The sequence below is a fragment of the Trichosurus vulpecula genome, chromosome 1 (genome assembly GCF_011100635.1).
Source record: "Trichosurus vulpecula isolate mTriVul1 chromosome 1, mTriVul1.pri, whole genome shotgun sequence".
NCBI lineage: Eukaryota > Metazoa > Chordata > Mammalia > Diprotodontia > Phalangeridae > Trichosurus > Trichosurus vulpecula.
Window position 1 is genome coordinate 219,016,738 of NC_050573.1, and position 23,183 is coordinate 219,039,920.

The window sequence follows — 23,183 nt, forward strand, 5'->3', positions numbered from 1 at the left end:
CTTTATCATTCAGCATTCTTTAAACTAGTTGAAAAGAGAAGCAATGTGGCAACATGGTACAGAGCCAGCCTAAATGTCAGGGAAACCTAAAAAGTTAAGTTCCAGGCTTAGCACACATTGACTATGTGACCCTAGGCAGCTATAACTCTTCCATTCCCCAATCAAATCTCTGAGACTATAAATCATGCAATAGTTATTAATCTGAATCAGTAGACAGCATTTCCTTACCTGTAGTATACCAACGAAATTGGAGGTCTAGATCCCCCAAAACAAATAAACACACAGCCCAACGGTATCACAGAAAATAGGTTACATGAGCCTAATGTAGGAATCAGAAATACAATAACTAAGATGGTACTATAACTTTACTCATTATTTTTCCAGAAGAGCTGTCCATTGGCTCAATATTATGCCTCTATTTGTTTTGTATATCTTTAGAGATAACAGTTTATTTGTTAAATATTGAAAGTCAGGCTATTTAAAGATTGGGATCACAGCTTCCCCAAATCTTTTCTTTGGTTTAGATAACTTTAATTACTTCCACTAAGACTCATATTCATTTCCCCTCATTATCCTGGTTGTTCTCTTTAATCCTTACATAAGGCAAACTACAAAGAGATTCTTATCTTCATTATCATTTCCTTTCTGTCTAGATATTTAAACAAATTCATTAATTCAGTCCAACATTATTTTTTAAGTCCCTGCTAGGGGGTAGGCATTCTTCCAAGTGTTACAAATGTGAAGATAGATATGAGACAAACTCTGCTCTCAAAGAATTTGTATCACATGGTCCAATTAATAAATATTTCTTCAGTTTACAATTCTTAAAAACTCCAAGTTTGACCAAAAATATATTTTTAAAATTTGTAATTAAAAGTTATTCCATAGAACACTCTAGTTTATCTGTTACAGTAAAAGAAAGTCCACAAATTAAAAGCATTTTTGCCTCTCTCTAGAATAATATTAACAACAAAAACATCAACAACAAAAAAAATACTATGAGGATTGCAGAAACTTTCAAAAATGGTAAATTGGTAAATAAATGGTAAATGGTAAAAATTGTAAATTCTGGCAATACTACTGATAAAGTCAGCATAATTGTAAATATATTGCAACTACATTTAAAAGTCAAAGAAAATGATGACCTAGTAGAGTGTTACAGGCTTTTCCTGTTTAAAACCATTGTGATGATTTTGCTTTACATACATGACAAGAGAGTGAGTGACCATCTTTCATAATCTGATACCATAAGAAGGTAAAATATACTGTAATTCACATGTGTCAATAACCTGCCTATTGTTGTATTTATCAGATAGCAGTAACCAGTAAAATATTGATACCACTGACTGACCACTAAATTGAGAAAACCATGAGTATATATGAAAGGGAATGAAAATATGGAAGTCTTCATTATATGACAGTATTATCTCTTAATATTATTAGAAACAGTTAAAAACAAGAGCTTCACATGATCCTTTTTCCAATGTAACAAAATTTTAAGAAAGAAAGTTAAGGGTCTTAAAAGCATTTAAAATCTGCTCTAAAGACCAATTTCAGACAATGGAATAGTGCTTACACATAGTACAAGTACATAGTACTTATGTCTCAAATAATTGTAAAGAGGAGATAAGCATACTTAGTGTGGAATTTTTAAAAGCCCCTTTTGATTTTAATGGTGTGAATTCACCTAGAAGACTAACTATACAAAAATACAATCATGCAAAAAAGCTTGAATTTTCTATATTGTTGTTTTTCAGTCATTTCAGTCATGTCTGATTCTTCATGACCCTATTTGAAGTTTCCTTGGCAAAGATACTGAACTAATTTTTGCCATGATTACATTTTATGCAGCTTTATCCTATATCCTGTAACTTTACTGAGGTTATTAATTATTTTGGTTGATTATGTTTCTCTAAGTACACCATTATATCATCTGCAAAAAGAGATAATTTTGTTTATTTTTGCCCATGCTTATTCCTCTGAATTCTTTTTTCATGTTATTGCTATAGCTATCATTTCTAGCACTATCTTAAACAATATTTGTGGTAACAGACATATTTGCCTAAACTTGATCTTCTGAAAGGGCATATAAATTTTGTGCTTTACATATGTATATACTCTTCTATTTAGAGAAATACTATGTACTATATTAAAGAAAGGTCTCTTCTTCCCTATGATTTTTAGAGTTTAAACAAAAATGAGTGTTGGATTTTATTAAAAAAAACAAAAATTCAGAATCTATTGATTTGATCATATAATTATTTTTATTATTTGTATAATTGAAATGTTCATTTTACAAAACCTCATGCTTGATCAATCTTGCATCATTCCTATAAATCAAGCCTCATCATAGTGCATAATCTTTCTAACACATGGCTTTAGACTATCTGATAATTTTTTGTTTAAAAAGTTTTATCTGCATTCATTATGCATATCGATCAATCATTTTCCTTCTCTGCTTTGTCTTTACCTGGTTTTGAGTGTCAAAAGAGTATTTATATCATAAATAAACTGGAAGTTATCCTCTTGCTTATTATTTCAAAGGTTTACATAGTATTCCAATCAATAGTTCATCAAATATTTGATATAATTTATTTGTGAAGGTATCAAGTACTAGAGTATTATTATTCTTTTTGCATTTCATTATGCCTTGTTTATTTTTTCTGATGTTAGGTTATATATATGTATTATATATGTGTATGTATACATATACATATATATGTCTATATGGAGAGAGACAGAGACAGAGAGAGAGAATGTATTATTTTGTTCTGGGTATTTTATATTTTTGAAAGCATTCAATAATTTTCTCTATTTTATCATTTTTAGCACATAATTGGGCATAATAATTTCTAATAATCTTTTCAAATGATGTAAGTTCTCCTTTTCATTTTTCACATGAACAACCTATTGGGTGAATTTTTTGTTCAGGTTAGATAACTGCTGATCTATTTTATTCTTGTTTTTCTAAAAATAAAAACCCTCCTGGTTTAATTGATTTAAAGGTTTTTTTTTTCTTTTCGACTATACTAATTCCCTTTTTTTATATAATATTTTATTGTCCCAATTACACGTAAAAGCAATTTTAACATTCATTTTTAAAAATTAAACTCCAAATTCCACACCCCCCCCAGCAATCCTCCCTACTTCAGATGGTAAACTATATGTTATACGTGCAAAATCATGCAGAACATTTTCCCATATTAGTCAAGGTGTGAAATTACACATACCTTATGTACAACTTGTTATTCCTTTTTAACATATATTAAAGTTATCATCTAATGTTTTTTCTTTTTTCTCTTCCTTCCCCACCTCTGCCCTAGAGATGGCTACCATTAGACACAAACATGCATGTATAAGTGTATACATACATGCATATATGTGTAAATGTATACATGTGTATGTAAAATTATTCTATACATAATTCTACTTATCATTGCCTTCTTTGGATGCAGATAGCATGCTTATTTATAGGTCTTTCATAGTTAATTTGGGTATTTATAATAGTCAAAATGAATTAGTCATCCAAAATTGTTCTTAAAACAATATTGCTGTTGCTGTATACAATATTCTTTTGGTTCTGTTCATTTTACTCTTCATTATTTGTTCAAGTCTACCCATGCTTTTCCAAGATCTTCAAATCATCATTTCTTATAGCACAAGTATTCCATCACAGTCATATACCCCAACTTGTTCAGAAATTCCCCAACTGATAGGCATCCCCATAATTTTTAGCTCTTTATCACAACAAAGAGAGGTGCTATAAATACTTTAGAATATATAGGTTCTTTTTCTTTTCTTGTAATCATCTTCAGAAATGAACCAAGGAGTTGTATTAGTGGGTCAAAGGGTATAGGTAGTTTTATAACATAAATTCCTGATTGCTTTCCAAAAAGTTGAATCGGTTCACACCTCAACCAACAGGGAGTGCATCCCAATTTTTCCACATCCCATCCTGTAGATATATTTTCTAATTCTATTTTAATCCATTCTGCTACCCATTTATATTTTATGGGTGATTTTTTTCCCATTCAAATCAAATTTATAATTAATATTTGTCTTTTACCCTCCATCCTATTTTCCCACATTATTGTCCTTCTCATCCTCTCTTTTTCACGCAGTTCCTCCTCACTTTACTTCTAACTACTACTTTTCTATTCTACACCCTTTTAAATAATTTCTTTCTTTCCTCTCCCCTTACCTTCCTATTACTTACTCTACCGATCCTTCTGAGAGTTGTTCTCTTATTCTCTCTCCACCTTTCTAAATCTTAATCTACACAAGCTTCTAAAAGTTTCTCTTGTTTCTTTATTAATTTAGACAGCTTTTATGCTCTTTTAGATGCATTTATTTTTCCCTCTTTAACCCAGATCTGATGAGGGTAGATAAAAGCTCCTCCACCTGCTTCCTCTGTATCAGTTCTTCCTTTCATGCCTCATTTGTATGAGGTAATTGCTCCTTTTTACTTTTTACTACTCAATTTTGTTTTTTTTTTTTAGAATCACCCCATCCTAATGAACTCAGATCCAATCTTTCTTTCAAACTACCAAAGTAATAATGCCAATCTTAAGAACACTGACAACATAATAAGTAAACAGTTTGACCTTAATGAGCCCCTTATGATTGGCCTGCAATATTTCCCTCATTTTTCTTCTGTTTCTTATATATCAAATTTTCCATTGAATTTTGATCTATCATAAATACCTGAAAGTCTTTCAGTTCATTAAGTGTCACTTTTTTCCATTCAAGATTATAATCGACTTTGCTGAGTAAATTATTTTTGGTCAGCTGTTTTGCTTTTCAGAGTATAATATGTTCTTTTAGTGTAGAACTTGCTAGATCTTGTGACATACTGAATGTAGCTCTGCAGTATTTAAATTGTTTTTTTTCCTTGTGTGTATTATTTTGTCCTTAACCTGGGAGCTTTGAAACTTGACAATGATTTTCCTGTAAGTTTTCTTCTTGGTATCTTTTTCAAGTGAATGGTAGGTTTTTTTCTAATACACACACATGTATACACATATACACAATATGTGCATACAAATGCGCATGCATGCACAGATTTAGACACACATGCATAATACACACCTACACATATATCCATACATATGCACCCACATATATACGTACATAGTACATACATATGTGTGTGTATGTATATATATATATATTTCTACTTTACCCTCTTGTTCTAGGACTGTGGGGCCATTTTTCATAATAATTGCTTATAATATTGTGTAAATTTTCTTTTTTTGATTATAAATTTTGTGTAGTCAAATAATCTAATATTGCCCCTCTTTTGTCAGTTATCCAGTTATTTTTCTAATGAGATGTTTCATATTATCTTACATTTTTTCACTTTTGATTTTGTTTTATTTCTTGGTGCCTTACAACATCATTCACTTACCCTTGCCCAATTCTAGGCTTTTAGGAGTTATTTACTTCCTTAAGATTTTGGATCACTACAAAAATAGGAACCATCCCCAAATTGACAAAGAGATATGAACAGTTTTCACATGAAGTAATTCAAGTTTTTTATAGACATATGAGAAGGTGCTCTAAAGTGTTACTGATTGGAGGAATGCAAATTGAAAAGTTCTAAGATACTACCTCATACCTATTAGATTGGCTAATGGGACAGAAAAGAAGAATGACAAATGTTGGAGGAGATGTGGGAAAAATGAGACATTTGTGCTTTGTTGGTGGAGTTGTGAATTGATTCAACCATCCTGTAGAGCAATTTGGAACTATGACCAAAAGGGTATAAAGCCATGCATACCCCAGTGCTCCTACTATTTCTGTGTCCGAAAAGAGATTTTAAAAATTTTTAATAAAGGGGAAAGGACCTATATGTATGGAAATATTTATAGCTTGTCTTTTATGGTGGCAAGAAATTGGGAGGATGTTGGGGAATGACTAAATAAATTGTGTTATGTGATTGTGATGGAATACTATTGTATTATAAGAAATGATTAGCATGATTCTCTCAGAAAAACTGGAAAAGATTGACATGAGCTGATGCAAAGTAAAATGTACTTTGTACAAAGTAACAGCAATATTGTAAGATGATCAGCTGTGAATGACTTAGGTATTCTCAGCATTAAAATGATGGATGACAATTCTGAAGGACATATAAAAAAATGCTATCCATCCCTAGATAAAGAAGTGATGGTGTCTGAATACTGATTGAAACATATGTTTTTATGTCCTTTAATTTTCTTGAGATTTTTTTTGGTTTATATTATTCTTCACAACATAACTAATATGGAAATGTTTTACATGACTACACATGTAGAACCTATGTCAAAGTGCTTGCCTTCTCAATGAGGGTGTTGAAGAGGGAGGAAAGGAGCGGATTTGGAACTCAAAGTTTTAAAAGCAAATGTCAAAATGGTTTTTACATGGGGAAAAATAAAATGCTAAATAAATTTAAAAAAAATGTCATTCACTCTCCAAAAATCCCTAAAGCCCTTCTCAGTGTTCTATTTTGTCAAAAGTTTGTTATTGTTGTTGTTTGCCTCTATTGAGAAGATCATATGACTTATGTTGATTCAGGCTATACTAATTTCTGTAATGAATGAATAAAAAATTTTCTAATGGTTATCATTGTGCTAATCCTTGAGGATATTAATACAAAAGCAAAGGCAGTCCCTACTCTTGAGAAGATTACATTCTTTAAAAAAATAATGCACACATATGTGTATATATGTTCTCTTTCTCTCTCTCTCTCTCTCTCTCTCTCTCTCTCTCTCTCTCTCTCTCTCTCTCTCTCTCTCTCTCTCTCTCTTCTCCTTCAAACCCTTTGAGAAGAAAAAAAGAATAGAAGGAAGAAAAACTTCATCAATCTCCATTACACTTTTTTTTCTTGTGGGGGTTTCATCAAACCTCTCATTTATGTATCTTCTGGCTGATCTTAAGGCTAAGAATACAGATGTCATCTCTTAAGTTATTGACCAACAGGTTATCAAAGTTTTTCCAAAGTTCAAAAACTGATTAGTGAAATTTATAGCAGATGACAATGGTTATGTTGAACTTTATTTTAAAAAAATCAATATTTTAAAATTTTTAATAATTAACATTTCAAATATTGTTTTGTGAATTTGTAGCATTTATATTTCTAAAGTTAATAAAACTTACAACTGTACCAAGATTCTGGGGACATTTTGTGCTATGAAAATATAAAACGAATAAATATAATACAAATACATACACAGTATTTAAATACAAGGTATTTGGGAAGGAAAGACCCTAGTATTGAGGAAATCTGAAATGGCTTCAAAAAGGAATTCATGCTTCCGCTTTCTCTTAAAGGAAGACAGTGAATTTATGAGATGAATATAAGTAGGGAGAGAGTGCATTACACGTATGGGGAAAGGACAGTGAAAAAGCATGGAAATAAGAGTGTGAGGAAGAAAGTAAGGCAGTTTGTTGGATCTCAGAGTGTAGGAGGGGGAGTGATATCCAAAGAAACTGGAAAGACTGACTGCATCTAGATTATAGGGCTTTAAAAGGTAAATAAGAAGTTTGCAATTTATCTCAGAGTCAATAGGAAGCCAGCAGAATTAATTGAATGGTTGAATCATATAGTTACATCTGAACTTAAGGAAAACACTTTGGCAGAAATATATAGGATGAATTGGATGTTGAGATCACTTATACAGGGAGGCCAATTAGGAGGCTGTTTCAATAATCAAAGTAAAAAGTGATGAGTACCTGATATAAGGTGGTGGTTGGGAGAATAGAATCATGGTATTGCCTTCAACTGATGTAATAAAGTTTGAATGACATTGGGGGTAGTGTCATAAGGTAGAGTTCAGTTTTAGATATGTTGAGATTTAATATTTCTCTGGGGGCATCCATTTGAGATATACATATGGGGTATATGGGAGTTTAAAGAGAGCTAGCAACTCTGGTATGATGGTTTGCTGACCCCTTTTCAAGGCTGCTTATCCAACTTTGGTTACACCTGACACTCAGCCAATGACAACTAATGAAGTTACCAGGAGAGAGAATATAGAAGAAGAGAGGGGGGACAAATTATTTGAACTATTCTAAGTGCTCGGGGCACAAAGAAAGACAAAGATATGGCCAGTTCCTTCAAAGAGTTCACATTTCAGAGAGGGAAGGAAGATACAAACAACTCTATATGTATAAGATCTATAAAGGATGTATTGGAGGTGATCTCAGGGGAAAGGTGCTATCATTGGGAGGAACCAGGAAAGACTCCTTGCAAAGGCCAGATTTTATGTAAGACTTGAACAGAGCCAAGGAATCCAGCAAGTGGGTGGGGGAAAGTTACAGTTTTGGGGAATAACCATTGAAAATGCACAAAGCTGGGAGATGAGATGTGTTGGGTGAGGAAGAGCAAGGAAACTGGTGTCACTGTATCAAAAAAGACTAGAAAGAAAGCCACCAGGTTATGAAAGCTATTAAAATCCAACAAAAGTTTTTTTTTTTGTTTTTTTTTTTTATGTTTTGTTCCAAAGGTCACAGGGAGCCACTGTAGTTTATTGAGTGGAAAAGTGATGTGATCAGACATGCATTTTAGGAAGATTCCTTTAGAATCTGAGTTAGAGTGTGGAAAGATTTAAGGCAGAGAGGCCAACTAGAAGGTTATCAACAGTTGGAGTCCTGCTTCTGACTCAAAGCAGTGGTGTGACCCTGAACAAGTTATTTATCTTCTCAGTTCCCTCAGGAAATTCTTTAAAATTGTAATTACAGAGCATTTACTAGCCTACTTCAATGGAAAGTGCTTCTACACTAGAAGTTCCTTACAGAAATAAAATTAGAGATCTGGATTTAATGCCATCTCAGAAAGTTGATTCAGAATATTCAGACCACTAAAATCCCAATGTCGTTTCCTTATGAAGAGATATAAAATGACATCTACTCCCATCTAGATATGCATTCAAATGTGGCCTTGGATATTTACTAGTTGTGTAACATTGGAAGAGTCACTTAACATCTATTTGCCTCTTTCCTCATCTGTAAAATGGAAATAATAATAATAGTAACTACCTCCCAGGATTCTTGTGAGTATAAAATGAGATATCTGTGAATCACTTAGCACAGCGTCTGGCATATAGTTAGTTCCTCCTTCCTTCTTCCTGTCCATTTTCTTTGCACATCTTAGATACTTGATTCAGTGTGAGTTGTTGAGTGAATATTTACTAAGATGACCCCCCCCCAAACAAGGCATCATAATAAATTTTGAGGCTAACATAGTGATTACAACATAGGCCCTGTTGCCAAGAGCCTAATATTTTCATAGCATGAGTACACATATAAACATAATAAAAAATGAGAGTAATATAATACACAGGAATCTGGGTGGGGGGAACTATGAGAAATTTTTAGGGAAAAGAATCAGTTTCTTTTGGGAGATAGAGTGTGATGATGGGGAATACTTAATGGGACAGAGGTTAACACTTTAGTTGGACTTCAAGGGGAGATATATATCAATTGACAGAAATATGAGTAAAGTTCATTCAAGATATGGTTTGAGCAAAGCGATAGAAGAGGGTAAGCTTTTCTCATTTCATAAGGCAGACTAAACCTGACATTTTAAGAAGCCAGGCAACAGGTACCCCATATAATTGCCACCCCCAAATTGTCAATAACCAAGTCATAGCCAAATAGTACGCCAGAGACACCTAACCGAAGAATACTACACTCATAGGGAAACAGGACCTTACAAACTATGGCTAATAGAACTTCTGCCCACTGGTCCTCAGTTGTAAAATATGACTGCATTATTTTGCCCTTCACTCTTGCCTTGCCATAAACTGATAGAAATAAAACAAAGATAATGAAAAATGAATTGTCTGTCTCATAAATCTTTATGTAACATTTATTAGTTTTAGTTGATGTTTTCATGAGTATCAATATATAACAAAATTATTAAATACTTATTCATAAAGAGGTGCTTGAACTATTTTATATCTATAATGCTGGTTGTTCTTGAAGTTAAATGATATGACTATTAAAAAATATTTGAATTTTTGGCTTTTCAAGTAAGGCCTTTTGTGATATACTGAGTTTAAAATCTGTGAAAAATCAGAATAATAATTTCCATGATTCATGTTTTGATTTTTAACATTAATGAATATATATGTATATGCATAGACTAATTAGTTCTGATATATAAATTATGTGAATGGATATATGTATATCTATATATATGTGAGTATGTACATGTATATGGAATTTTGATGTAATTCTTTGATGATAATGATCTATTTTAGTTACACTTTCATGGTCTTGAAGCAAATGAGATATTTGTGAAATATATTGTTCACATTTTTATCAGTTTACTTTCTGTGTTATTAAATATAGAGAAGAGAGGATTTTTTATTAAGATTTTTTATTTTTAGCTTACAACACTCAGTTCCACATAATCTTGAGTTCCAGATTTTCCTCCCCCTCCTCCCCTCATCCCTCCCCAAGGTGGCATGGAATCCCATATATCTTCAACATACAATTTCACATTGAAATTATTTACACAATAGTCAAGTTGTAAAGAAGAATTATTACCACTGGAATGAATCATGACAAAGAAGAAACAAAAACAAAAACAAAAGAAAGAAAAAAAAAGAAAAAAAGGAGAGCAAACAGTTTGCCTCAATCTGCATGCAGTCTCCATAGTTCTTTCTCTGGATGTAGATATCTTTGCCTCATGAGTCCTTTGGAGTTGTCTTTGAACCTTATATTGCTAAGAAGAGCTAAGTCTATCAAGGTTAGTCATCACAGAATCCATATATCTGTGGTTATGTATAATGTTCTAGTTTTTCTCTGCTCACTCAGCATTATATCATGTAGGTTTTTCCAGGTAATTATGAAGTCTGTCTGTTCCTCATTTCTTATAGCACAATAGTATTCCATTACATTCATATACCATAACTTGTTCAACCATAACCCAATTTATGGACATCTCCTTGATTTCCAATTCTTTGCCATGACAAAAAGAGCCACTATAAATATTTTTATACATATTGGTCCCTTTCCCATTTGTGTGATCTCTTGGGGATACAACTCTAGAAGTGGTATTGCTGGGTCAAAGGGTATGAACATTTTATAGCTCTTTGGGCATAGTTCCAAATTGCTCTACAGAATGGCTAGATCAGTTCACAACTCTACCAGCAGTGTAGCAGTGTCCCACTTTTCCCACATCCTCTCCAGCATTTATAATTTTCCTGTTTTGTCATTTTAGACAATCTGACAGGAGAGATGTGGCACCTAAGAGTTGTTTTCATTTGCATTTCTCTAATCAGTAGTGATTTCAAGCATTTTTTCATATGCCTATAGATATCTTTAATTTTTTCCTCTGAAAACTGCCTGTTCATATCCTTTGACCATTTCTCAATTGTATTCCTATAAATTTTGCTCAGTTCCCTGTATATTTTAGAGATGAGGCTTTTATCAGAGGCACTAGTTGTAAAGATTTTCTCCCAATTTTCTGCTTCCCTCCTAATCTTTGTTGCATTGGTTTTTTTTTTATACAAAAACTTTTGAATTTAACATAATTAAAATTATGCATTTTGCATTTTGTAATGCCCTCTATCTCTTGTTGGGTTATGAATTCTTTGCTTTTCCATAAATCTGATAGGTAAACTATTCCTTGCTCTCCCAAATTGCTTGTAGTATCAGCCTTTATTCCTAAATCATGAACTGATTTTGACTTTATTTTGGTACATGGTGTAAGTTTGGTCAATGCCCAGTTTCTACCCTACCATTTTCCAATTTTCCCAGCAGTTTTTGTGAAATAGTGAATTCTTAGCCCAGGAGCTGGATTCTTTTGGTTTATCAAATAGTAGATTGCTATAGTCGTTGACTACTGCATCTTGTGTACCTATGCTATTCCTCTGATCTGTTTCTTAGCCAGTACCAGGTAGTTTTGATGACTGCTGCTTTATAGTACAGTTCAATATCTGGTATGGCTAGGCCACCTTCCATAGCAGAAGAGGGGATTTAATATGCTACATTTATGCTAGAAAATGATGATCAAGAGAATTAATTTCATTATCCTCAAGCTTTTAATGCATTTTTTCCTCAAATCAATAGAAAACCTGGAGAAGAATGGCACTTTAGAAAATACATTAGAAAGCCAACAATCCTGCCTGCTATACTGTTGATAACAGCAGGAAAACAATAACATCAGCAGATCATAACAGCTAATATTCATATTCTTTTTTATATTAAGTTAAAAACAAAGTTAATTCTCTATTAGTTTCTTTTTTTTACTTTTTAAATGATATGTGTGGGTGTGGGGAATTGGAGGTGGATATATATAATTTTAAAATTTGTTTTATTTTCCAGCTAATTCAGACCATCAGTGCTGTGGATAGGGATGCTTCTGTAGAAGACCACTGGTTTTCCTTCAATCTGTCTACAGAAGCCACAGGCAACTTGAGTTTTACTGTCAGAGATAATGAAGGTAGTGTCACTTAAATCCAGCCTTTCACACCTTTCTTCATGAAAGATGCATTCCTGTAATGGGTATTTATATCAAAATGTTTTGCAAACTATTTTCCCTTATTTTAATATAATTTTGGAAGTTAGGTCACAGAAACAAGAATGAAAATGGAGATGCAATATGTTTAGTATGGTAGTCTGAATTATAGACAGTGTTTCTCTTGAAATTGGTCCAAAGGAGAAATTCTTTTTTTTTTCTCATAAATGCTTAGTAATTCCATGTTTTGGTATGTCATAGAAATGCTGAATGGTACAGGAACTGGGCCCATTAAGCACTAATTGCAGTTCTGGTGTTGACTTATTTTATGTCTTTAAGTAATTGTCTTCTGCTTTTAACTCTTAAAGGGTTTGATGTATATCTATTTCTTAGATATGTTGGGTTGATAGATTGAAAGACATTTATAATAATTAATTTGTCAATATAATTGTCTCTAGAATTGTTCTGTCTATATTCGTCAAATGGCAAAACAGAACTATCTTTGAGTTCCCATTACTCTCTTCCCCTTTTCAGCTTGAGGAATGTACTTATCCAGAGAATGAGGAAGGAGGTGTTAAATAATGCATAAATCAATATATTCAAACAAAACTGGTCTTAACCTACCATTGCTTAACCAAACATTTTTGAAAAAATCTAACCGGAGAGAAAAAATACATACATTGTTTAACTGACTTCATTATGTTATTAATATTTATAAAAATATAATATTTAGTAACTCAAAGTATCATTGATATCTCTAGTCCTAAGGTTAGTTATCATACCAAAACAAACAAACAACAAAAAACAGTTACCAGATAGCTTTATAATTTTCTTAAATAAAATGCAAAAGAAATTTTGTACTGGTTATTAAAAAACAAGTATCTCAGCAAAAGTACATGTTAAAATATAAGATTAACAATAAAGATCATATGGTTTAGGATCATGGTCCTAAAGCTAGAAGATGCTTCAGAGGCCATTTGACATATAAATTCTTCATTTTACAGATGACAAATCCAAAAAATAAGTGATTTAGTGATTCATTTGGGGGAAAAGCGAGATTGTATACCAGAGGGTAGATCTTAATCTACCTAGGTCTTCTGACTCCATAACCAGTGCTTTTTCTACTGTACCTATAATGAAAGAATTTTTTACATTTATTTAATTTATCATAATATTGAAAGTATGAGCATTGATTTTGATGACCCTTTATGAAGGCTTTTTTCTGTGTATCTCAATGCTATGAAGTTCAGATATTGATTGAAATGTTAAGAAACTATATTATTAGGGACATTATTTGAATCCAATCTGAATCCAATCTGATAAGAAACTTAGTTCTACAGCAGGTTAAATTATACTAAGGGAAAAAAAAAAACATTTAAAGTTTATCTTTTGAGACTCAAAGATAAGTAGTTCCACGCTCTCTTAAAATACACATCTCACATTGACTTGGTTAATTATTTGGGTAAATTAGTATAACTACATTTACAAAGGCCATTACATATTGAATAGGAAGGGAGTTTTATTAATCCTAGATTTAAATAAAATATTTTAATTAGGCTTTTCTTATAAGTAGTCATTAATTCTTCCATGACTACCAGTAACTGGATTTCCAGAGTTATTCTTAATGTTATTTTGGCACTTTTGAACTGGATATTTTATATGTAATAATAGCAATTGAGGCAAACATATGTGTACAGTTATTAAAGAAAGTTTCCATTTGTTTGAATAGGAATAGTTCATAGTCAAGTATACTAGAGAAAATAATAAAGTCAATTTATATATGAGAAAGTTTCATTTAATCTTTGTAACACTCTGAGTCATGATATACAGTTTACAAAATGTTGTTTCCCTGCTTCATAGTTATGCAGCAAAAATAGCATTTTGAAAAATAAATTAAAATGTATTACCATATTTACAAAATTATGATTAAAGTAGTAATATAATTTATGAAGATTTCTGCTTACTCAATCTTTTTAAAAATTTATCTTTGCCTTGCTTTTTTGTATCTTTAGCTGAATTGTGCCTCTTCATACTTTTTGCTGTTAAATTGTGTTTCTGTGTTAATTTTTAGATAACACAGCTGGAATTCTGACCAGTAGGAGTGGTTTTAGCCGCCAAGAACAGCCTGTCTTCTATCTGCCAATTTTAATTGCAGACAATGGAATTCCACCACTTACAAGTACAAATACTCTTACTATCCATGCCTGCGAATGTGATGAGAATGGTGGCACCCAGTCCTGCACATATGGAGCTCTTACGTTTTCCATGGGTTTCAGCACAGAGGGTTTAATTGCTATTTTGGCCTGTATACTAATAATATTAGGTGAGAAATGCAGTACTGCTTTATGATATAGTTTGTTTTTATAAGATGACATAATCCATATGCTGTAAGAGGATTTTTATGTTCTTTTTTAATACAATATAAAAGATGGATATATTTGCCTTACTGTTGTGACATATAAAATTATATAAACTCACTCAAAATAGTGAAACACTTACTAGGGACATAGATTGACAAACTGAAAGGCAGAAAGTGTTGCAGTGAGGTGACAATCATAGTATGTGGGTATGTGCATTTGTGCGTGATTGTCAAAAAATATTGTAGCTTGTTCCTAACAATAGTCTATTTTTAAAAATTTAGATAACAATTATTGCATAATTGCTAGAATTTATAAAGTACCATATATGTGTGTGTGTGTGTGTGTGTGTGTGTATATATATATATATATATATATATATATATATATATATATATATATATATGTAAAATAGTCTTCTAAGTGCTTAACATATAATAACACTTTTAATCCTCACAATAACCCTGGGAGATAGGTGCATTATCCCCATTTTACAGATGAGAAAACTGAGAAAGATGAATTGAGTGATTTGTCCAGGATCACGTAGCAGGTAATATCTGAGGCTAGATTTGAACTCAGATCTTCCTAGCTCCAGGCCCAGCTAACTATCCAATGTTCCATCTAGTTGACAAATAATGTATGTCACCAAAGTGATGATGAGTGTTCTATTTGAAAACAATCATGATTAAAACATGGGAAACACATGGGAGTTGGGAGAACGGTTTCATAATAGAGGCCTAGGCTCAGATATGGAGAAGGAAATGGCAAACTACTTCAGTATTTTTGCCAAGAAAACCCCAAATGGGATCACAAAGAGTCAGACACAACTAAATGACTTAACCACAAAAGGCCCGTATAATCATTGCTCCTTGAAAGGACATCAAGAGATTATCTCCTTTAGTCCTCTATCTTCAAGAAGGTAAGTTATTAATCTTCCCATTTTACTGATACTATAATGAGGACCTGATCTAAAGGCATACAGCTAGTAACCTATGGAAAAAAACACATTTTTTTCCTAATATATTTGACTTTCATTACAAGTTCATATAGGGAAGACAATAGAAGGAAAAGGAAAAACAGTAGGAAGAACATAAGTAGAGAGTTAACCAAGAAAATAATAAAGAAAAATACAGAAATGAGGAGGAAATAAAAAGACATTCTTATAAATACAGCAAATACAACATTTCTTTTACCTCTTGGCCCTAGTAGTTAGTGAGAAGAAAGGATTTTTAATTTTTCATGTAGGAAGAAAATTTAAGAATTGGGTAACATAAAATATAATTTTTAGTGCTCTTAAGAATATACTGTAGTCAAGAAACAGAAAGAAATGGCACTTGTAAGCACAGTAGAGTGGCAATTCATAGGCAAAGTGGGTCTGTAGTGACTTCATGAGTGGAGACCATATTTAATGAAATTTTACATGAACAGAGACCTGAGGTTTGAAGGTTGGAGAGGGAAAAAATCCATAAAATAATTCTTTTTGGAATTAGCTTCTTCTCCTGCCCATACACATTATACTTCAATTCATCTAAATGAATGCTTGTAAAGTGCTTTACAATCCATAGATTTTATATATCACTTATTATTTTTCTGTATTTATAATTGCTGTTACTAGGAATATTCTTATTTTAATGAGCTCAGATGGAAATAGTCCTCAGGCACCACCCAGCTATTGCTATTTTTTTGTTTAATGTATTATTAATTATTGCAATGATGTATAAAATTACTGCTTTTGTCATTAAATAAAAATATTGGGATGTATTCTTATCTCCTATAGGCTTCCTGAAAGCATCTTCATAATAACTCCATTAGCAGACATTGAGGATGAGCTTTATTTAACCTTGTTCCAACAAGATTTTAGTTACTTCTGTTAGGTCTTCGTATTTTGAAAGCTTTTTATTCTACCCAAATAGGAAGTTATAAGTATTTGGCACAGAGACATCTATTTATAAAAAAGTTTTCCTTAAGTTTTTATTGACCAATATTATTATCAGGCAGTTATAAATAATACTTCTTTGCATAACAACTTTAGTTCCAGTGAAGCTTATTGGTTAAGTTCCCAAGACAGAGTTGAGGTCAGTTTATTTTTGTTTGTTCATTTTTTTGTTTTACATTGAGATTTCTTATCAGTTTATTAAAGATAACAAATTATCTTATATGTGTTAAATATAATTCTTGCCTTCAGGAAATGCTTTGATAGGTATTCTATTGATGCTGAATTTTTACAGTTTCTATTATTTCCTTGAATAATTTGCATGGATTACTAAATCCTGGCTCTTTAAGAATAACACTTCTATAAGTTTTGGTGATATGGCAGTTAGATGGCACAGTGGATAGAGTGCTAGGCCTGGAGTCAGGAAGACCTGAGTCCAAATCCAGCCTCAGACATTTTCTGGCTGTGTGACCCTGGGAAAATCACTTTTCCCTGTTCTGGAGAAGGAAATGGCAAACCAGTTCAGTATCTTTGACAAGACACAACTGAAATGACTGAAAAACAACAGATTTCTAGTGTCGACAATCTGATCCTGAATTGCCATTAAAAAGCCTGCTATGATTATATAAACAAATTCCCCTGAATTAAAATGATGGAAATACTACTTTTAGAAAAATATTATTTCACAAAAGAATCTAGATAAATAAATTAAATGTATACATCTTCAAAAGCTAGCCTCCTATATGGTGCTCTTCTTCCATTCAGAAAAAAATTTAACGAATACAACTCACCAAAAAATTCTGAAACAGCCCTGAGGATATTTAATGAATTACAAATGCATATAGAGGAGAAAGAAAACATTTATTTTTCCCCTTTTTTCTTTGGAGTTTAATGGATGTAAAGGAAATAAAATTTTAAATTGATTGTCAGTGCCTTCTGCTATAAAACCAAACACCTCAAAATAGTTCAGGTATACTGAGGCAGGCTCATTTCTCTAAACCATCAGCCAAAAAAGATTACTACATTTCCTTAATCCATTTTACAAGTCATGGTATAGTTAGCTATTCACCAGCAAATCTGCTCACTTTATATTCAGAAAGTCCCAGCTCTATAAAGCAAGGTTTATAGCTTGAACTTGTAGCAATATCTTGATTTGTAAAGTTCCATTGTCCTTTTAATATATCACAGATAGCTAATTAAGCTTCCTCTGTGTATGCGTGTTTGTTTTCATGTTTGTATTCATGTTTCCTTTTTCAGTGTTTGTCTTCATGATCCTGGGCCTAAAGCAGGGACGGAAACAGACTCTATTTCCTGAAAAGGGTGAAGAATTTAGGGAGAATATTGTCAGATATGATGATGAAGGAGGAGGAGAAGAAGATACAGAAGCTTTTGATATTGCAGCACTGCGGACCCGCACTGTAATGAGAGCAAGAAAGACTCGAAAAAATATCACTACTGAGATCAGGAGTCTATATAGGCAGTCTCTGCAGGTGGGCCCAGACAGTGCTGTGTTCAAGGAATTCATTTTGGCCAAGCTTCAAGAGGCCAATACAGATCCTTGTGCACCTCCATTTGACTCTCTTCAGACATATGCATTTGAGGGAACAGGGTCACTAGCTGGATCTCTTAGCTCCCTGGAGTCAAGCATTTCAGATCCAGATCAGAATTTTGATTACTTAACTGAATTAGGACCTCGCTTTAAAAAACTAGCAAGCATGTATGGCTCCAGAGTTCATGCAAAGAATTAGTTCTCTAGAGGATTTTTTAAAAAGGTGTAGTAAGGTATATGTGATCCTGAGGTGAACCAAGTTGAATTTAACAGGAGACTATATGTAAACAAGTGGACTCTATATCTCTGTATTGCCAATCGAGTTTTCTAGGTTTTCTGGCTATTATCGATTCTGCTACATTACTTACTGTGACCATCCTCTAAGTTGCATCCTTGTGATCACAAAGAGTCAGTGTTTATTATTAAGTATCTGTCTCCTGTCTCCTGTCTAAAGAGCGACTTGGGAAGTGGACAGAATCAGATTTTATAAGTTGCCTCTCTGGGAGGACCTAATAGGGAGATATAACTTTGAAGAGTACTTAAATGAAGGAAAGGGTTCCTCCCTGAAAATCTTTTTACTCCTCTGGATCCTCCCTTGTAAATACTCTTCTAGAGTTAATCTTTACACAGTGTTCAAAGTGAGGCAGATGACAAGATTATATCGATTAACCAAAGCTACAGCGTTTAAAATATGTGTTATATTTAGTATGGTGCAAACTTGACTGTAAAAAAAAAAGACATGGGAACATGTAAAGAAGCACTTATGGGATATTTATTTATTTTTCCAAATGATAAAACTAAAAATATATTTGTCACTATCAAAATGAAGATCTGTTATGCAGTGTCAACATTTATTCATCATTAAATTTGAATTTTTTGAAATTATTGGGAAGTATGTTACATTCATAATTAATATTTCACTGATATTATAAAGTTACAAAAAAGAGGAGTACTTTCAAGCTTGAATCAATATTCATCTTAAACATGATAAGCAGCTATATTGTCTATTATAGTACATAAAATTCAATACTGTACAATTCAGGACATTTTCCCTTTCATTAAGAGCTAAGAAGATGACTGATTTCTTAGCACAGTTTTTTTATTATGGAATATAAAATTAGGTGCAGTAGTCATTTTATTATAACAGTATTAAAGAACTTTAAAATGCTAAGCTGCTGGACATAAAATTTTATGGTTAACATTAGATAATAAGATAGTAAAACACTTTAATTTCAATCCACCTCTTCAGAAAATGTTCTTTATTACATCAAAATCAAGTCATACTTTAAAATCCATTTCTCATTCTAGTTTTTGGATGGAAATTATTGAATAAAATGTGCTCAGATGTCTTTTCTTCTACTGTTTCTGAATATCAAAAAGTAGAAATGGGATGAACCTAAGCTGTGGGATATCTACTAAATGATTTCCTACTAATTTCATTGGCTATGATTGAAATTGGGTGAATAAGTACATTTAGTGTTCCCTTGTTTCTGTTCACTAAAGGTAGAACTGCTCTACTTTGCAATGAACTGGGAACTTTCACTAAATTAAAACTGGTGTCATGATCATTGGGTCAGAGAAAGTAATGTCTTCTTGTTCTCAGGTAAACCAAACCAAGGTAGAGCAAGTGAAGAGCACCTTCTAGAGAATGTTAGACAAGAACCATATCCAGTCTTCCAGAACTTTTGCTACTGTGTGCTTGGGAGATAAATAGAACTTGTCAGTCATTTGGTAATGTGCCATTTGAGGGTTACTTTATATTCATAATAGCTTAAAATGGAAATCAACAATTCAGGAAGGAGGAAGTGTTACTTGAGTTCCAATTCCAAACAGAAGTGCAACTAGGGGCAATAAAAATTTGTTGGGTATTCTTGCTGCAGGAATTGGCAAGCATGACTAATAACAGATGAGGCAATACATACCGAGTGGGCAAAAATAGCGTCTTACGGGAATGATTCAAAATCCAGATATGGATGAATAACTATATAACAAGTTTTAAGAGACGCATGTTAATGTTGTGTTGGCACTTATGGCTCTAATGGTAATGTCTAATGACACTGAAACAGATGTGGCAGAATGGCTTCTAATTTGGATATTAGGAATATTAATAACTAAATATATAAACAAAAAACATGACTATTTGCTCAGCTGAAAAGTTTCCATTTAAAAAGTAGGAAAGGAATTGGTCTTTCTATCTCATTTACAAGTATAATTTCCTGGAAATTGTAATTGGTAATAATTCAGTAATGATCTCATATCATTCTAGTCATATAGAAATTATAGAAATACTATTAGCTATTTCTAATAGTTTAATGGAATAATCTTTAAGGACACACATACATATGTGTGTTTAATAAAAATCCATATTGATGTGGATTTTTATGCAACTAGCACAGCCTCTCTTTTATAACTTCAATATTTAAACAATAGTTATTTGGGATTTAGGTTTTTGTTTACCAGTTGTAGTGAAAAATAGCTGATGGTATATATAAAAAGGCTTCAACTCTAATAGGGATATTTCAAGAATTTTCCAGACATGATATGAAATACCTATCCCTGATATTAAAAGAAACAAATCAAACAACCCCCAAATTACCCTGCAATTTGTGAAAATATATGAACATACAATAGATGTTATGTTATCTATTATCTTTACTTTCACACATACAGTTGTAAGAGTTTATACTTAATTTTGTTCTCATAACTTAGGATATAGATTTGGGAACTTTTTTCATAAAAGCACGGTAGAAACAATGGAATATTCTAGAAAAAGAAAAATAGCAAAACTGTAGAATCAAGTATTAGGTATTTTTAAAATAATTAGTCTTCTAATAAGCTTTAGTAGGCAATAGATGATAGGAGCCAGCCACCATCTGGGGTCTCGAGTAAGCCTGGACAAGGGGACTTCTGGAAGTCCCATGTGCACATAGGAAGTATATAAATATGTGACTCTGAAAAACAATTTCAGCCAATATATGCCAAATGCCAACTCACTGCTCTAGAAACAACTGCATATAACTGTAGTTACAAGAACCAAGACAGGAGTTCAAAGCATTGCTGAGGAGTTTTTCCTTTAAGTAGTGGTTCTGGGCTGTGAAGCTGTGAAAGACTTTTATATTTTTCAGATTTTAAATGGATAATTTCATTTTTTATTTTTACCAAAAAGCCACAAGACCAAACATTTCCATATCTATATATAAAACAGAATACAAAACAATAGGATCGAATAAGAAATTACAAGCCTGCATTTCATACAGCTCACTACTTTAAAAAAAGTATATAATATATTCCATGGGTTACATTTAAAATTTTCCATCTTATCTGTTCTTTCTTCTGAACCTCTTTACTCTTTGAATCTTAAGTCTATTTTGATGGCCTTTTAAAATCATAACTGTTTCCAAAATCCCTCCAATAAAAACAGAGGGAAAAATCACTGTAATAAATAAACACAATCAAGCAAAACAAATTGAGAGAGTGGTCATGTTTAAGCAATGCATGGTTCTGCACTTCAAGTCTATCACCTCTTTCTCTCAGGAGGTGGATAATACGCTTCATCTTAGTTGCTCTAGAAACATGATCCAGCATTTAGTTGATCAAAATTAATAAAATTTCAAATTTTGTTGTTTTTAATGGTAATTTTGTCATTGTATAAATTATTCTGGTCTATTCACTTTGCTTTGCATCAGCTCATCCTTCCCAGGATTCTCTAAAATTATCTATTTATCATTTCTTATGGAACAATTAATATTCATTATATTCATATGCCTGTTTGTTTAACAATTCCCCAACTTTTTTCAGTTTAAATCTTATCTATGATTTGCTGATTTTCACCTCTGTATCATGAGATTGGCAGCATCTTTCATTATTAGTCATCTGGGATTCTGCTTGGTCATTACAATGATCAGAAGTCTTAAGTCTTTCAAAGTTATCTGACTTTATAATACTGTTGTATTTGTATAACCTGTTCTTCTGATTCCACTCACTTCACTTTGCCTCAGTTCACACAAGTCTTCTCAAGATTCACTGAAATTATCCCTTTCATCATTTCCTAAAGAAAAATACTATTCTATTAGATTTATAAACAATAAATTGTTCAGTCATTCCCCAAATGATGAGCATTTCCTCAGTTACCAATTCTTTGCCATGTTAATAAAAGGTATAAATATTTTTGTGTATCATTGGAGTTGGATTTGCTTAGGACTTTTCCCTACTTTTATATGCCCTCTTTATTATTCTCTCTTCTCCCTTTTTCTTCCTATTTCCTTGATGAGAAAAAAAATCCATGTCTGTAGCCAACTACATATATGTACTTTTCCCTCATTTGATTAGTTGTTGTGCTTTGTCCTGTTTTCCAAGAGGACCATGACATCAGGGAAATGATGACATGACTTGTACTTGACTTTGATTTGAATGAGGGAGAGCTATGCAAAGTCACCAGCCTCACTTTCTCCTCCAGAGTCATCTCAATCTAGTGACTAGTTATTCATTGGGATGACTGGAGATGACCCAGGATGCAATGAGAGACCCTGGCCCTTTTAGGCTAAGGCCTTTTCATGTACTCATTTAGAGTAAAGTAACACCCATTCAGTGAATATGCCTCTTTAAGAATTGAGTGAAGGGATGGCTTCTTTAGCTGGAAAAAAAGAAAAAAAATCAAGCTGGGAGGGGAAGACCCTCACGGTTGCTGTTTCAAAGAGAAAGAGTTACCAGTGACATTCACTCTAAGCCAGGAGGGCCCAAAACACAGCTATCAAGTGGAGCTTGGGCAGGGACCTATTGTGGTCCAATCTATGAGCTTCAGAGTGAACTGGGTTTAAGATTTTGTGAAAGGAAGAAAAAGAAAGACAGACAGACAGAAAGAAAGAAGGGAAAGAAAGAAAAAAGAAAGAAAGAAAG

At 32.5% G+C, this 23,183-nt stretch overlaps 1 protein-coding gene across 1 annotated transcript in view; it reads left to right on the forward strand.

Moving 5' to 3' along the window:
- CDH19 (cadherin 19) overlaps window positions 1-19,172 on the forward strand; it is an 81,933-nt gene extending 62,761 nt beyond the window's left edge. Inside the window, exons 9-11 of the mRNA XM_036768307.1 lie at window positions 12,316-12,433; window positions 14,520-14,771; window positions 17,996-19,172. Coding sequence (XP_036624202.1) covers window positions 12,316-12,433; window positions 14,520-14,771; window positions 17,996-18,486 — 861 coding nt within the window. The 3' untranslated portion in view covers window positions 18,487-19,172. The remainder of the gene's footprint in view (window positions 1-12,315; window positions 12,434-14,519; window positions 14,772-17,995) is intronic.
- The last annotated feature ends 4,011 nt before the right edge of the window (window positions 19,173-23,183 follow it).